This window comes from Mixophyes fleayi, chromosome 11 (assembly GCF_038048845.1).
Source record: "Mixophyes fleayi isolate aMixFle1 chromosome 11, aMixFle1.hap1, whole genome shotgun sequence".
NCBI lineage: Eukaryota > Metazoa > Chordata > Amphibia > Anura > Limnodynastidae > Mixophyes > Mixophyes fleayi.
The window spans coordinates 62305358-62323838 of NC_134412.1; the positions used below are offsets into that span (position 1 = coordinate 62305358).

General features: G+C 38.6%; 1 protein-coding gene across 2 annotated transcripts in view; it reads right to left on the reverse strand.

Annotated features, from left to right (window-relative positions):
- Positions 1–18481, reverse strand: part of ALG9 (ALG9 alpha-1,2-mannosyltransferase) — a 90798-nt gene that overhangs the window by 44367 nt on the left and 27950 nt on the right. The window contains exons 9-12 of one of the 2 annotated variants that reach the window (XM_075190914.1): positions 17064–17186; positions 15444–15598; positions 6301–6430; positions 1864–2011 (exon numbers count right to left, since the gene is read on the reverse strand). In XM_075190914.1, coding sequence (XP_075047015.1) covers positions 1864–2011; positions 6301–6430; positions 15444–15598; positions 17064–17186 — 556 coding nt within the window. Of the gene's footprint in view, positions 1–1863; positions 2012–6300; positions 6431–15443; positions 15602–17063; positions 17187–18481 lie in introns of both variants that reach the window. The other variant, XM_075190913.1, reaches the window with a different exon arrangement.

Genomic DNA, 18481 nt, shown 5'->3' on the forward strand with positions numbered 1-18481 from the left:
TATGACAGTTATAGCATCATGTTAGGGGGGTGTCGAAAAGATCAAGCTGGGGAGAAAGTCTGTCTTTCAACAGATGCAGATTACACTGCAAGCTTGATACTGTTGTGACTTGTGGTCCAGTCAGAGTCCGGACCATAAAACATCTGTGGTGGTTCTACTACATATCGATCACAGCGGGTGAATATTTCTTAAATTCTAGTATTTTAGCTATAGAGTTTATACTACTTTATAGTTTACACTCATCCTTTTTGTGTGGGGACTCTGAAAATTAAATTATGAACGTGACACACTCACAAACAAAAAATGATTGTTCTACAAAATAAAAAAGTACAGGCTGTGAGATAAGGGATGGAAGCGGAGTACTTTTAGAAGGCACTGTGGTATTATATAACAGATTCAAAAGAGGAGGCATTTTGGAAAAAGCCAGACAGAGGAATATTGTTCCAAAACAGGAACAGTTGGTAAACATGGCTTCCAAACTGTGCAGAATGCCCCAGTCACTATAATGTGGAGAATGCAACACTTATGGAACAATGGTGAGATAACAACATTTTACTTAGCAGAGAAGGTTACAAGAAGAAAAGAAGAAAAGAAATGCAGTAAGTGAATTCTTCATCTAATGTATAACAAACCCTCATGATTGGGTATATTTTCCCTTTAAATATGACCAACTTACACAATTGAGAGACTAACTTGGCAACCATACTCAATAGGTAGAATGAGTATGTCTTGTCCATGATGTAACAGATATTGTTAGTGCCTGCTTATGCATATGCAATCTGAAAGATCCAGAACTTGGGTCAAAAGACCCAATCCAACATGGCACCGTTAGAGCTGTTGAATAATAACCACATACGTGGAAAGATGTGGTCGCCGCTCGCTAAAATTTACCATTTATCTCAATCAAGATCTAATCAAATGTATTCCAATCAGATGTTGACCTGGATCGGTGGTCTTTTTGGGCCCAAAGTCACAGAGATGGACTGTCAATAAAGGTTTACAGGCCCAACTGGCTGTCAAAAAATACACACATTCATTCAAGTCATCAAATTATGACAAACACATTATACTTGAAATTGTATTTAACCCTTGTATCAATGTTAAAAATGAAAGAAATAAGAGCCAGGACATCTAACACACTAAGATTCTTTATCACAGAAAATCTTCCAATTACTAAACAGATGTGTTTTGTTATTAGACAAAATGATCCATAGGATCCTGATCGTGTCACTATTCTAGTACAAGTTAGAAAATGAAAGCAAACAAATGATTTATCACAAATGAGTTTGTCAGAACAATAAAAGTATGTATTTTTGTTTTTACCTTTCACTACTTTTTCCTATATAAATTCCATAAAATAAAGATTTATACTCAAATATGCAACCAAATGAAAACCATCTGCCACAGAAACATTCATAAAAAAACACAAAAACAATATAAAGTTTACTTGGCAAGAACAAAAGATGTAATAAGTTATTCGCTAGTGACAAAAATGCATCTAAATAAATGGTGATGATGATTATCTAGAAAACAAAAGATTGGTCTGGTCGTAAAGAGGAAAATTCCCAACAGTTATTAAGCAGTAAAAATTAAAGTCTTACTACAAATCCACTTAATATATCTACTGTTATTTAATTTTGCAGATATGAATGAAATCTTAAGCATAAATGATTAGATAAAAAAAAAGTGTTCCTCTACAGAAGAGTAAGAGTCTGATTTCCAGAGAGAATCACATTTTGACCTTGGCCTTAATGAAGTGTTTGCAGAGAACATGGAATCTCGCACCTCTTGTTAAAGCGTACCTGCAACCTACAGATAACCGTGCTATGTAAATCTAGGCACATTGTACAGGATGTAACTCACTTGTCTGGAAGAAGGAAATGACTGGGAAATCGATACCATTCTTTCCCCACGCACACATTCACAGTCTTGCTCTCTGGCACAGTGTGAATAGAGGGGTCTTTGGCAATTCGGTAGAACTCTGGGTAGAGATCTAACGGTGCATGGTATCCTGAAACACAGAAACAGCTTTAAGCATCAAGCAAATGCAAAACTCACTTAACAGGTGTCTGTATTCTATGTATTATTAAGGTAGAACAGGATCATTCTGAAACAGTCAGGACTGAGCCAGTGTCTCAATTGAATCAGAATCTACAAGTCGCGGCAGATATCCAATCACCTTCAATTGATACTTGTAAAACCCCATTCAGATTCAAAATGGACTGTGGATCAGACCCCCCCCACATCTCCTTTAAAAAGTATAAATCACCCACTATTAAATAAAAGTATATATCAACGTGTATTACGGAGGTGCATAATAATACAGTCATGGCCAAAAGTTTTGAGAATAACACCAGTATTGGTTTTCACAAAGTTTGCTGCTTCAGTGTTTTTAGATCTTTTTGTCAGATGTTGCTATGGTATACTGAAGTAAAATTGCAAGCATTTCATAAGTATCAAAGGCTTTTATCGACCAATACATTAAGTTTATGCAAAGAGTCAATATTTGCAGTGCTGACCCTTTTTTTTTTTTTTGAAGACCTCTGCAATTCGCCCTGGCATGCTGCCAATCATCTTCCGGGCCACATACTGACCGATGACCGAACATTCTTGACTAATTAATGCTTGGAGTTGTCAGAATTTGTGGGGTTTTGTTTGTCCACCCACCTCTTGAGGATTGACCACAAGTTCTTAATGGGATTAAGGTTTGGGGAGTTTCCTGGCCATGGACCCAAAATTTTAATGTTTTGATCCCTGAGCCACTTCGTTATCACATTTGCAAGGTGTTCCATCATGCTGGAAAAGGCATTGTTCATCACCAAACTGTTCTTGGATGGTTGGGAGAAGTTGCTCTTGGTACCAGTCTTTATTCATGACAGTGATCTTAGGCAAAATTCTGAGTGAACCCACTCCCTTGGCTGAGAAGCAACGCCACACATGAATGGTCTCAGAATGCTTTACTGTTGGCATGACACAGGACTGATGGTAGCGCTCACCTTTTCTTCTCTGGACAAGCATTTTTACCAGATGCCCCAAACAATCTGAAAGGGAATTCATCAGAGAAATTACTTTGCCCCAGTCCTCAGCAGTTCAAACCCTGTACCTTTTGCAGAATATCAGTGTGTCCCTGATGATTTTCCTGGAGAGAAGTGTCTTCTTTGCTGGCCTTCTTGACATCGGGCCATCCTCAAAAAGTCTTTGCCTCACTGTGAGTGCAGATGCACTCACACCTGCCTGATGCCATTCCTGAGCAAGCTCTGCACTGGTGGTGCCCAGATCCTGCAGCTGAATCAACTGTAGGAGACGGTCCTGGTGCTAGTCTTTTTTTCACAACTATTGAACCTCTCTCCTTGAAGTTCTTGATGATCCGATAAATGGTTGATTTAGGTGCAATCTTACTAGCAGCAATATCCTTGCCTAAGAAGCCCTTTTTGTGCAAAGCAATGATGACTGCACATGTTTCCTTGCAGATAACCATGGTCAACAGAAGAAGAACACTGATTTCAAGTACCACACTCCTTTTAAAGCTTTCAAATCTTTTATTCTAACCCAATCAGCTTGACAGAGTGATCTCTAGCCTTGTCCTCGTCAACACACTCACCTGAGAATCACTGACCCAATGTCAGCTGGTCCTTTTGTGGCAGGGCAGAAATGCAGTGGAAATGTTTTTGGGATAAAGTTCATTGTCATGGCAAAGACTGGAGTAAATCCCCATCATAAAAACTGAGGTAGCAGACTTTGTGAAAAATAATATTTGTGTCATTCTCAAAACTTTTGGCCATGACTGTATACTGAAATGTTTTTATACTAAATATGTCAAGCATGCTCTTTAACTTCTCTGTTGGCATGTTTGGAGGGAGGTGCTTCTCTGTCAAAGCAGAAAGATGGACAGGGGAGGGCTGGCAAATTTTAGCCAGGGGGGAAAAGACTCGACTCAGTATTCTATTAGGAACATTTTAAAGGAAAAAAATGCAGGTGACCCAGTACAAGATAACCCAATATAGGACTGGCCACCTTCCCCCCAGCCCAGCCTGTCCCTGCAGATGGAGCATTTCTGCAGAACAAGTCTTTAAGCTTGTGTAGATGAATAGATTCATGCATATTGGAAGGGCCACTTATGTCACCACAGCATAAGAGACTGCAGTTTCAGCTTTTTGACCTGCTTCATAACCCATTAAGATAAGATCATAAAAATATGGGAGGAGTTACAGCAGTCTATACTGGGTTGGAGAGAATACTTTAACAGAGCTGCAGTAAATATCAGGTTAAAACTGAACCATGTATGTTACCTTTATGGTTTAAATTTTGGGGTTTAGAAATGTCTTGATGGTACAGTCGTTCCTTCTGGAACTCTAAAAATACCGGGCTTATATGTAGATATTTTGCCTTCTATAAGTCTTGGAATCCCAAATAACTGGGAAAGTACAAATGCATTTTATTTTATATACAAAATAGATATATAGAAACACACACACATACTTAAAAATAACTACAGTTAACAAAAGCCAGGGGGGGGGGTTCACCCCACAAAAAGCCTATAGAGGCTATATTCACTGGTTCCCCCTTGAAGCAATGGTCCCAATCTTTGAGCCACAGTATTCACTTCACTGCCAGCAGGGCCCTAATCCAGTGTCCTCCTGTATTTTGCAGGTGCACAAGGTAGCCAAGTCTGTGGAGAATGCACAAACCTGTGATAAGCCAAACAGGAGCCTGTCCTGTAGTTAGAACCGTCCAGGCAAGAGACAGTGAGATGCAGCAGGAAGTGCTCTTTATATAAACCCAAAAATTCCATAAATTCAAATAAGCATTTGAAATCCTGCACCAATCCTGGTGGATGTTTAAGCTACAGCCAATCTGGTAGAGGAGATAGGCTGCACCAATCCGGACTATATTTGATTGGTCCAACACAGGCAAAGGCATGTCCAGTTCATTCTCCCTTAGAGTTCAAAGAGAACAGATTTCTTAAACAAGCATGCACTACAGGTAATTTGCATATTATTATTTAGCATCACGGATGTTCGCTCTGAGTAGGGCTCAGGGACCCCATGGTGTGCATTTTAAAGGAACCTGGTGGTGAAGCGAACGCCATCCACCTGCTTGGCCTCAGACCAAATGCTTCATTAACATGGGCTTTTTCTATGTTACAGGATCTATTAAAAATGCCAATACCTCCTAATCAGTTACTGCATTACAATACTACACTATGTTGAGCTAATAATAGGAATAACTTATCTGTAAAAAAAAAAAAAAAAAAACACCTGGCGACATTTAAGAACACTAAAACATCAAACTTTAAAATGCATTCAACAATTCAATATTATCTGTAATTGTAACATTACTGGCGGAACGGAGGTGCCAAGATGGATTAACCTTTATTTACAGCATGCCCAGCAGCTTGATCCAATCACAAAGGACATTTTCACAAATATTCTTGCATACTACAGTATACACAGCTGAATCCCCTCCCATATCTTTACTACCATTTATTTAATAAAGAGCTACAGTAACTTCACTGGCCCTGACCCTGTCTACGACCCTACCAATTCATCCATACTTTGGCATGTAAATAAAGAGGCTCTCTACTTTTTTGGTTTTGTTAAATCTAAATGTACCCAGCTCATGTAGATAAATAGGTTTGTAATTTTGTTTATGTGCTACCTATAGATTCCAGGTTGCTTCAGCAGTGTTTCACCTGGAAAACAATCCCAACCTTCCTATTTGTGCTCTACTAATAACATTGGCTTCAAGTCCCATTTTCACTGACCAGGGTGGTAAATTATGCCCAGCTGTCCAGCTTACACTGTCTGCACCTTTATGCCATCCAAAGCCAAAATTACTAACTTTTGAGAGCGGAAGGAACAGGAGACCAACTTTGTATAGGTTAAGAAGGCTTACACACTATTAACTGCCAAATATAAATGTAATACAATTTTTTACACATGTGCATATTTTATGTGGGCAATAAAATATACATTGTGTCTAAATCATTAAAATGTATTTGATTTGTTTGGTAATCAGCAATCTTCTATAATTTATACTAAGTTGGTCTCCTAGCTGTTCTCATTCAAAAGGTTAGTTGTTTTGGCTTAAGGCTGTTAAAAGTTAAATCAACCACACCAAGGGCCATATTCAATTAGCCACTGAGTGTCTCCGGAACGGTCGTGAAGGCACTCTGCCATGATGTAACATAGCGGATTTCTCTTCGCCAACCCCATAGAGGTTTGATATTTGCAGTGGCGCCCACATAGTGTTTCTAGAGAGATAACCGTGTACCTATAATACAAGACACTGTAAGCTCACCTCTGAACAAGGCTATGGAGCGGGAAAAAGAAAGGATACCAAATAGTAGCACAGTACCAAGTGCAAGCCAGTTGGAAGAAACTGTGTAATGCTCTAAACGATATCTCTGGAATAAAAAGTGGTAACATTTCTATAGAGAGAAAGAAAGAAAAACATAACGTTATATCAAAGTGAACTCAAAAGGACATTAAGAACAGCAACAAGTGGGTTTAAGACTAAACAATTTGACATGCTGTTCAATTGTATAATAAAATGCTTATAGCGCGTCCATGTGCAATATTAAACAACAACTAAACCTTACATACAAGTTGACATATATACAAGTTGGTAATAACATTCACAAACGCAAGAGAAAAAAAACTAGAGAGATATTTCACACTGTATTAACATTTGCTTGTGCAGATGAGGATAATGTATAGTTTTCTATTCTCAGCCTTTACTCCAAGAGGTAGGTGAGAGAAGCTAGCTGCAGTGTCCTTCACTTGTAATTCTGATGGAAAGTTTCCCATGTGTAAGGAAAACGCTCCCAGTACGGTCATAACTTTATTTCAAATATGATCAGTACCGATGAGCTTATGAAACTTTCACACATTTGTGTGTGAATGTTATTAGCAGTTGTTTTCTACAAGTCCGCTTGTATTTAAGTTTAGATATCCTTTAACATCAACTTGTACATGTAATAAATACCTTTTTACACACAATTTGAAAATGTACATGTCACCATTTATTACAGTAACATCATCAACGTCATTAATGCATTAAGAGCTTTTTCTATTTCCACTCTTACATAAAAACATGGGAAAGTAGAGATATTTATTATTCTACACAACAACTAGACAATACCTTATTAAATATAATAAAGACAATACTAGTGAAACTCCGAAACACCTCCATAACCAGGACAATGTGATGCATAGAGAGCACTGGAAACAACTTTTTACGGTCTCATTTTATCAAATTAATTTCAAGAAAGATTGTTTATTGTAATATATTGGATATATTTTACAGGGATCTGGGGATCCCTTAACATGGACTGCTGCAATTCTGTAGAACTCACTATGCCACACACATCCCATGGCTTTGCATCTAAGTTGACAACTAGAACTATTTAAAGAAAAAACATGTAATGACTCTGGTACTGATGGAATAGAGCCATGGCTCGGCCCAGTCAGCATTAATGATATAAAATGACTTGGCATGGAAAGGACTGCCTATTCGGGTAACTGAAAGAGATGCAAAGAGACGCAAACAGCTGGCTAAATTATTAACACCCCAACAGTGGGTGTGTAATGGTAATCTTAGATCTACTTACACCACTGGTGGGTAAGCCTAAGCTGCGGCTGAAAATAGCAATGGGCTAGAAGGTGGAAGCAGAGAAAGTAGGTGGGAGAGGCAAGGAGGCAGAGACTATGGAGTTGGGATCAAGTTGGGAGTAGGAAGAGGAGGAAGAGAAGTTTGGGAGTAAGGATAGAACGAAATAAGGGAAGTGGGAGAAGTGTTTGGGGTGTGATTGTCCAGCAATACAGGGAGTTCTATGGGGGCCTGACAAGACTCAGAGTACAGTGGGTGTTTGAAGGTGGGGTGTGAGTTATAACTGGTAGGTTATGGGTTAGGGAGGTCTGGATCCACAATTTGCTTTAGTAATATCATGTCATAGGAATAGTGTAAAATCTAGTCATGCCTTTTTTGTTAGGCAAAGTATGACAGACATATCCCACGAATTTTTTTTTACGTGAGAATTGGAAACACTAGACCCAACCTAAACACTATTTATAATAATAATAATAATAATAATAATATATATAATTTGACAGGAGGCAATGCTATGTAACTCACTGACTGTCTACTGAGAGTGCCACGGGATTGTGAAGGATCTTTGGGTATAAAGATGTGTACACAGAAGGGCGATATAGCAAATAATTTTCATGCAACACCATTTTCTTTCATATAATATGAATTATACACTGTGTTAAATGCCTGGATTCTACACTTTGTCGGTAATAGAAATATTTTTTCTTCTTTGCTAGAAATAGACAGTGCTTGACAGTTTTTATGCACATTTGGAATGTGTAGTTGCCAGTTTAATGCATTTCTAAAAACTTTGAAATCACATATGCAAAAAAAGATAGTGGAACACGGTTATGCTGTTGCCTGTGTTTTATTTTTATATATCCAAATCAAGACCAACATCTACTAGAAGACACATCTCTCCATCTACAAAGAAAAGTGCAAAGACAGTTCCAGTTTCCTGACAACAAATCAAATCTCTGCTGTTCCTTTAACTCTATTTTAAAAGCAGGATCCACATTTCCGCCTCTTGCTGACAGACATCTTTAACCAGTTTGTTTCTGCAATGGTTTATGGAACACTCCGGCTCTACTTCAGGTCTATTCACTTCTCCGCTTCCTCTTTATAGTCCTGCTTTTATTTCTAATTGCATCCCTGCTGGCAAATTGAATTTGGCTCTCAATGTTTGCAATGTACCCCAAACCCATGAAGTGGCCACTTCTAGCAAGAATCTGGACTGCGGCCCTCCATGTTTAAAATGCAGCACTCGAGCTTTTAAAAGGACATTTCAATTCTCAAGGGATTCGATCCACCTGAAATTTAGAGCTAAAAAAACAATGTCTAAAGGAGGAAATTATTTATTTTCTAGCAGGGAACAGGTTAGATTTTATGTGATCACTGTCAGAAAACTCTTTATGATTTACAAAAGCCGCACAATATAGTAAATGACAGAGCCTGGTCTGTTATTGTCAGACATTTTCCATTGCACACTGTAAACATCCTATTGTTCTGATGAATGCATCCTCCGGTCAGCCACTGTACAGCAATTTTATTACATGGATGGAAAATAGCAACGTTACAAAATAAAACAGTGCTACAACATGGTCTTATGTTTCACTTTGAAAAGGTTAAGAATCATCTTCAACCCAGTACATCTATAAGTGGATGTGTACTTTCCATCTGAAATCTTCTCTGGTACGAATTAGGGAATATTTGTATTTTCTATCTTGCTCTCTTTATCTCGAGTAAAAAGGTACTTGGACTATAATGTAAAAATAATTGACCATGGCTCCATCTTATCATCCCTTATCGTTCGAGCCAGCCAAGAACCATAGGAAACGGTCCCTGAGCACAGTGGTGGAATGACGAAGTGTTATTGATAACTGGCTATGTACATGGGACAGCATAGAAAGATACGTAGCCACCGCATCGGGACACTGTTTACATAAGGTGACGCAGAAGAATAAATAAAGCAGTCAGTTAAAGTGGTCACCTGACAAGTGATGTGTATTAAAAATGAATAATCTCGTAAGGGCAACAGATTAGATGGTATTTCCTGTAAGGTATGTTAGAGAGTAGTCAGCCAGAACAGAAGCTTTGGTGAAAGAGAACCTTTAGATTTATTTAAAGTCAATAAATAAAATCTAACAGCCCATTAGGTGTATTTGATCTGCACATCCTATGCAAGAAAAGGTTTTGGGAGTATAGCTGCAGGCGCTTTTTCTTCCGTTAAAGAAGGAAGATGTATTTGGGGTGTTGTACACATCATAGATTCACCATTTGTCAAAAAACTGAACTAAGATGTCTATGGTTTCCATGAAACGTGACAGAGAAGAACCCCAGTAAAGTAATCTTCAAGATGCCCCTGTAAGTGGACATGACAATGGCTTTATCTTGTCCTTTTGAAGCAATGACTCATCAAGCAATGCTTTTGACACCTATACCTTTATGCTCCCAATAGTGGTAAGGGATACGCTGTTAGTGAAATTGACTCCGAAATGCAGTCCAGGGCTTCATTATGCCATGACAAACCTAGTGAAATGTGTAATGTTTGCCTGTGTTACACTGTAAGTGGAGTTGTCTTTGTGAGTAAACAGAATTTGACCTAAACAAAGTATCCCATCTTCCAGCTGTTGAAAAGGACACCTTATAAGTGCAATGAGAATTTCCATATGTTCGACATCCCTCAATTGCAACTAGGGTTGATGATAAATGCACTTAATTTTGCACAGCCAATTCTTTTAATTGACACATCATTTGATGTTATTTTCGTTCCGTTTCAATAATCATTCCCAGGTTCTTAGCAACATTTTTACTGGTTAACTAACTCTTGGGGCAACAAAAAAAATAAACATGACAAATAAGAGAAAGTTCACCATTACAAAACCTAAATGCATTTACAGTGCAACAACATTTATTGTAGTGATGTTCATGTACAAACCTATTCAAAGTTTAACTCCCTTTTTTTGCATCACATCATGTTATGAGATAAAAACAAATACATTATGATCACGTTTCCAAGCAAACATGTTGTTCTTTGGAATATAACAATTTGTAAGTATAAGTATGTCAGACTGTGTGATTGCAATATGGACTTTGCACGTGAACCTGGACCAATGAATCTGCTTTACATATTTCTACATCATTTTCATTCAAAGTCATTATTTTGGCCCCAAAACTAAAAATACTGCACTCATCTTATTTAGCCATGATGAAAAAGAAAAGCGGATTTTAAATTGAAAGATGCGAGTCCCCGACCATATCCTCACATCTCTCTCCCACTATGTAATATCAGCTTGTTCAATAGTGTCCAGTTTTATTACTATTCCAATAGAATGCTCTAAATGTGCACAACATATACATGTGGTTTGTGCCATTCCCCAAAAAGTAAACAGAGTTGAAATTATGTGTAGACAGAACAAATAAAATCTATTTGGAATTCACAATATACCTGCGATTACAAACATGAAACAAAGAGACTTACCTCTCTCAGACATTACAATTTACTGACACCAGATGATAGACACTAAATTGTAATCTCCACCAGCAGGGCCCTATTTCCTCATGTTATCACATCATGCCAATCACCTCCTGCCTGGTCTCTAGGGGGTATATTTACTAAATTGCAGGTTTGAAAAAGTGGAGATGTTGCCTATAGCAACCAATCAGATTTTAGCTGTCATTTATTTAGTACATTCTACAAAATGACAGCTAGAATCTGATTGGTTGCTATAGGCAACATCTCCACTTTTCCAAACCCGCAGTTTAGCAAATATACCCTTAGGTCTTCTTCTGCACCTCTAGCCCATTCGTTACGACCATGCCCTGACTCTTCATGCCAATATGCTACCTGGCTTTTCCCACTCCCACCTATGCAACTCATTCACTGTATAATTGTCATGCCCTAACACCCATTGTTGTCCTGTTCTGCCTCACAATGTCATTTGTTCTCTGTTTGCCAAGGGTTTTAATTAGAGATGTTCCCCGAGAACTGAACACATCCAAAGTTAGCAGATCCGAGTACCGAGCCGACTCGGTACTTTCGCGTGCTTTAGGAATTGAAAAAGAGGCAACACATCATCGTTACGTCGTTGGATCTCGCAAATTTTGGATTCCTTTTTAAGGTGCAACATAATGGAGGGTGGGAGGAAGGGCGGACCCAAGGACAATTCCATCTTCACCATTTTTCTTTTCTGCCACTGCTGTGTGCCAATGTGTCCTAGATGTGCTAGGAACTGCTGTGTGTTTTGAGTCATTGCTCTGTCGCTTACCATCTAGCCAGGTCGCTGCAGTATTTGTGCGAAAGTGTATGACAATAATATTGTGACCTGTGAGGTGGCCAAAATTGACTGCAAATGACTTGAAATTAGTGTTATTGAGGTTAATAATAATGTCTAAAAAAAATACAGATCCAAAATCAAAACACACGAGGGCGGTTTTGCCAAAACCAGAACACGAAGCTAATCCAGATCCAAAACCAGTTCACAGGGGTCAGTGAGCATCTGTAATTTTAATCTGTATTTGCTTACTCCTCCCCCACTGTGTACCCCTTTTGGCGGCTTATAAATAAACTATAATAAAAATATGGCAAGCCTCGACAAATCCCAGGGCCAAAAAATGAAACCTGGCACATCGGAGAAATGCTCTACAAGAGTGCAAGCTTTATATTTACTCATCGGTGAGATAAACGTACAGGGCTGCACGCCCATGTGCCTGCCTTCCCCCAACACGGATACAATCTATGTATGTGTCCCAGGCATCTTGAAGGAGAGAAATTGGATCCAAGTATCAGGTAAGAACGTGCCCTATTTTCATATGTATTTTGTACCACTTTGTAGTGTCTCCAGTAATGTTTAAAAAGGCCTTTTACTTTCTGACAAACTGAAGCGCTATCACAATTGTACCTGCAGAGCAATTTCATTCAAGATACAGCACTCAAACAGACTGACGTTCCAACATGAATCAGACCCATAATGTTCAATCAGCACTTCCAGGAAGTGATGTCAGAATATGAAGTTTGTAACCCAAACTGTGTTGATTTGATTTTTTATTTTTTTTTTATCATCATCATCATCATCATCTACCGGCTAGGTTACAATGTATCCTACTGATATTTCTAAGCAGGAAAAGCACTCATTGCTGGATCCATGCCCCAAACTTTATTGCCCCCAAAGCAGTTGCCTATTCTGCCTAACCTTCATCCCAGGCCTTGGAGAGCCCAAGATATACCAAGAAACTAAAATCTTGTGAAGGTATAAAGTTCCTGTAAGTATAATCGCAGAGGCTTTCTTCCAATTATTTCTGTCTACGGTCTTAAACCTGTACTTGTGAGTCAGTGATGGGCAATCAATCATAGTTACTCCAGCAATTACTCCCCAATAACACTTAGTTAGCCACAGGTTAAACATCTACAAATTTAACAGGGTGAGTGCTTTTGTCCGTCTCACAATAAACCCATTTTGAGTCCCTTCTTAAGCATTTAAATCTTTAGCAACATTTATAGTGCAAACTAAACCAAAATGGCTTTGCTGGGATGTTGTAGTAAAGGTGATATACGCAATGGTGTAATGTTTCAGATACAGCCCATCCCACAAGTCACTGACCTGGATTAAAAAAAATGCTGTGAGATAGGAATTAAAAATGGTCTGTGTTTATATAAACACACACTTACCTAAATATCCCAGGCAGACATTTAGACATTGACAGTACTGATAATAGAGAGTATAAAATATACACTTCTTATTGTTAACCCCAAACAGCAGTTGTAAAGTAAATGTTGAGGGCAGAGCCTGGAACCAAACCAGATGGTAGCTGTGTGCTAAAGCTGCGGCAAAGCCACAACTCAGCTTTCAATCACCAGGAAGGTGAAAGGCTCTGAGTTCACTATGTCCCCAAACAAGCTGGGGAAAAAAACCCCACACAAATTGGCACTGCAAACTACTTCCGAAGTAATTCACAGTGAAAGGGAAAATCATTTTCCATAATTAGAAAATAGTCCCGAAATGCCAAACAGATTTCAGAATTTTTCCCACTATTTTGATTCTATCCAGAGCTACATTAGCAAGAAGGTGGGAAAGAGCTTCCTTCATAACAAGGAGCAGCCACGGAAAACACTACAAAGGAGTTTTCCCACCCGCATGGGTTCTCACAGGCAGAGTCCTCTCTACCCTATGTCTCATGTCTAACTACCCCCTTTGCCCCTGTGATGCCCAATGCTGAATTATTTGTGTGAGCACTGCTGATTGTTTACTCATACACAATTTATACTTGATTTTGTGCTACCTGTAATTGCTGGAGCATTAATCATACTTGGATTTTGCACCACACGTCTGCTTTTACGCTTAATTGTCTTCCTTATTATACTTATGTGTATTCATTCATTTAATTGTTATGTTGTATTCAACTGCCCAGTGCTGCAGAATCTGTGGCACCTTACAAATAAGTGATGAGGACAAAGAATTGTGAGAACAAAGTCATTTTAAACACAGAAGGACTCCAACACCTTAAGTGGAGACAACTTCATCCAAATAAGTCTGCAGCCCCACAACTCAACTAGCTGGAATGGTGATCACTCTGGGCCTAGACCTCCAGGGTTTTCTCCAAGTTTTAATAACCCTAGATGGCCTAGGACAGATCCTAGTGGTACACTGACTGAGGAAGCGCAGAGCAGGTGAATGCAGAGAAACAAACAATGAAGTGGCGGTTTGAAAGCTAGGATGAGAACCAGAATATCCTAAACACCTAAGGAATGCAGTGTTTGTATGAGGAGTGGTAAACCTTGTCACAGGCAGCACAGAGGTCCAGAAGAGAGAGAGAGAGTGAGTTACTAGGGAATGTTTGAGTGTAGGAGACACTGATCAACTGATTTTTGAGGCGATAGGTTTCTGAACTCGTATCCTTTGGAAATGTCCAAGCACAAAAAAAAATATTTCATCTTATCAATAAGTTTGTATCTATACCAATAACACTGGCTCTCCTGAACTTAAAATTGAACCCTGTTATTAAACAGGATTGCTATATACGTAACCAGATCCTAAATACCGCAATCCATTATCCAATCCAAACATCCTTTTCTAAAGTATTATCGAATTTACATTCATAAGATGGATCAAACCAATGCAGCAAATTAGTTCAATGCAACCTAAAATGGAAAACAATGGTCTCTATATCAGGGCTTGTATACAAATGTCTAATGTCTGTAACCTATTAGACTAGGTAGGTACTTCCTTCTGCCACACCCTCCTGCTCCCCAAAGGTTTTCACTGTTGGGTTTGATTCTTATTTTTGCAAATGAAGCAAAAAAGTAAAGTGTGTGTATTAAATAACAACATTCACGTTTATTTGTATTTCTTGTGTCAAAGCTTATTAAATGGTCTTGAAAGTTCAATTTTATATAATTTCCCAATGATCTGTAATCAACAAATATAAGTAAATGTTGTTGTTCCTCAGGATTGGGATTAGTTCAACAAGGAGTCCAAAAAGCCAAAGGAGGATACATTTGGACCCACCACTAAAACCCACAGAGCCGAGCGTTGAAGGTTTTCTTGGCTTTACGCCGAACGTGTCCAACAACAGTAAGTAGTTTAAACATGAATACAGTGTCTCAGCACTTGGTAAAGCCAGGTAATAAATCAATGCACTGCGTACATTGTCAGCTGTTGTCAGGTAATTTGCAAACAAAATGCATTTCCTTTAAAATCCTCAAGTTTCAAAAGTATAAGCATTTCTTTAAAAAAAATTACTACTAGAAGTTTTTAAGTGAAAAAATAATAAATCATATAGAACATAGAGAAGACGTAGAAGTGTAAGAAATGAATGTGACCCAGCATACACAAACATAGATAAACGTACATTACCTGTAGTGCAGAGAGTGCCACGGCCCCAGACAAACAGATCAGTGGGTAGATAGGAAAGAGAAACCTCTCTTCCTTATGGGGCTGCATGAGAAATATCAGAAGCCAGATATACATGGGAGACAGAGTAAGCCAATATGGTCTGCCGAGATTCTGAACTGCTGGAGCAATAGAATAATTGTGTTAGTCGCTCTATTCTGATAAGTATTTGTAACATTCACAGTAAGCACTATGCACTGAGAAAATGAGCAAACACTGATTAAAACCAACTCTGGTTTTAGAGGTTTTGCGCTATTACAAACACAATCTTTTGAAAAGAAAGCACGGATTAAATCCTGAGATGTCACATGTGCCCACAGTTATTATTTGCAATAAGTACTTCATATGCTGCCTTACTGAATAACTCTGTTCTTCACCTTCCCTGAACCGCATACAACGACACAACCTGGGCGTAGTTTGGAGGTGCGGCTTTATATGTGGCAGCACCTGATTGGATGTCATCGCACTATATAATTCAAAGAAGTTTTAAGCAAAAGGAAGGTGATGAGCGAGGAGCTGTTCAATAGTATAGGGCAGGCATGGCTAACCTGTGGCACACCAGGTGTTGTGAAACTACAAGTCCCAGCATACCCTTCCAGCAATAAGCTGCTATATATTGGCAAAGCATGCTGGGGCTTGTAGTTTCACAACACCTGGAGTGCCACAAGTTAGCCAAGCCTGGTATAGGGGATGTAGCATCCTACTGAATGCTGTCAGTTTTTTCCACCGGTGACATAAGAGACAGGATGGGTGGGTTTAATATTTATCTTCTTATTTTCAGCTGTAGCAGATCTGGTCCTAAAAGATGGTATTGTACTGACTCCACATAAAGGCACTAGAAGAAAATACAGCTCTTAGATGGGCTCTGCTTTAAGAGAATACAGATTTATTGTATTTCCTAATGGAACTCCATGGCAAGAATCTATATGCTAACACAATAATGTCTACAGATGCAAGTATCAATGGTTACAAATGGCAAACAGTGACTAACAGATCTGCAGTACAGAGTATAGCACTGCAGCAGTGTTTAATCGTGGCTGTACTGTGAAGACTATTACACAGAGAGCTAAACCTTATATAATATATATAGTAGTTCTCATTAAAAGCATGTAGCAACATTCACAACATCCTCATTACATGACAGTATTAAGATATCTGACACAATCTATGATGTAGTATAAAGGTGGATTACTGACAAAAATGAATCAGTGCTCGAATTCAGCCCCAAGAGCTACCAACAGTTCATGTTTTCAGGATCTCTTTACTCATGCACAGAAAGTCAGGATGTCCTGTTTCTGGTTAAGTTTTGCAAACCCGTTTATGAAGGTTACTATTCACTATTTCATAAAGCAATTAATTATGTTATAACTGTAATAGTCCTGTGTGTGTCAACTTCAATCCCAAAACTTGTGGTAGAATCAAGGAAAACAGAACATGTTGATTAATCTTTGCCGGTCCAGACTGCCCACAAGCGCTGGGGCTCTTCATTGCGACTTTTTCAGCACTTGTATTTTAGCACAGCTATAGAGAGACATTTATTCATAAGCCATTATAAATAACGTCTGACACTTGTTAAATCCTTACTGTTAATTTTCTGCAGCAGGTGCTCCATCAGCCATGTCAGAGGCAAAGAAAAGAGGGCCATTATGAAGACTATGTTAAAGTTGAGGAAACCATTAATGAAATAGAAAGGCCAAGGTTCGGTGCCTGAAAATAAAACAAATAAAATCCTGTTAACATTCCAAGTGGCTCCATCTGTATGCGAATTGTGACCTGTTACCCCAGCCAGCTTAAACAAGAGTAACGTTTCCTAAATTGTATAGCTTTCAGATATGATCTTGTCTAAATAATGGTGAGATTGTGTTTAAATACACATGCCTTTTACCATTTAAACATCTTTACGGACTTGATATCAAGTTACTATAACTAACATCAGTGAAGAAGGCCGTTATTTCTCCAACAACGCAGTCATTTCCAACCAGTGGGAGACAACACGTACGTCACGAATTTAGACTGGATGTGTCCCTACAGGGGAAAGCTCTTCAAATACTTTGAAAATATGCATTGGAGGTTAATATTTACTGTATTTTAATAAAAAAAAAAAACAGAACAAAATGGTTTTATTAAAGTATTATTTTTAAATACACTCATTGCTTCACAACTTTGCAAAATGAATTATCTTCAAAAACAAATGAAAAATCCAGCGTGTCCAAACACTGAAAAGTCCAGCAGCCCCAGCCACAGTGTTCGATAGCACAGAGGAAAGAAGAATTTTCCTAACCTCTCAAAATTATTAAAAACATAGTTACTACAATGAGTCAACGACAGGAGCCATATATCTATGCAATGGAGCGCTCTTTTATTTTATTGAAATCCAACAAGAGCTTACACAACGTACTGCGCACTTCTCTTGTAACAAAATGATTAAACACTTGATATGCAATGGAACATGTCAAGTGTACTTATTTGAGCTAGAAAGCAAGCAGCAAATCTAAGCATATGAGAACATCTATATTACATACCATTTAAACGCCTGCAGGATTTCATTAACTTCAAATACTCCAGTTGGTTGCCCAAGGGCTCTCAACTATCACTTGAATTCTTCAGAGACAATAAGAGATGGTAGAAATTGAACCTGATCATTTCTCATTCTGAACAGACTTGAAATTAAGACTTCAATTTAGGCTATGGCTGCATGCAATTCAGATAGAACTGGAAAGATGACACTAACGCAGATAGGTTAGAATGCAGGCTTTACACCATGGAAATTCAGCTTTCAACACTTGAGCTCTTTGTGAACTACACCCATAGGAACCTGCTCTGTGGGTGCTTGAGCAGCCCACAATATCTGCAGAGCTGCCATTACTAACCTAGTCTATGTGTGGCCTTTTTCAGCCATATGGGGGGGATGGGGGTCTGACGTCAGCATCAATAGAAATATAAGAAAAAATAAAGAATGACAGCAAAATGGCTCAAAGATATAGCAAAACAATCCATTTACA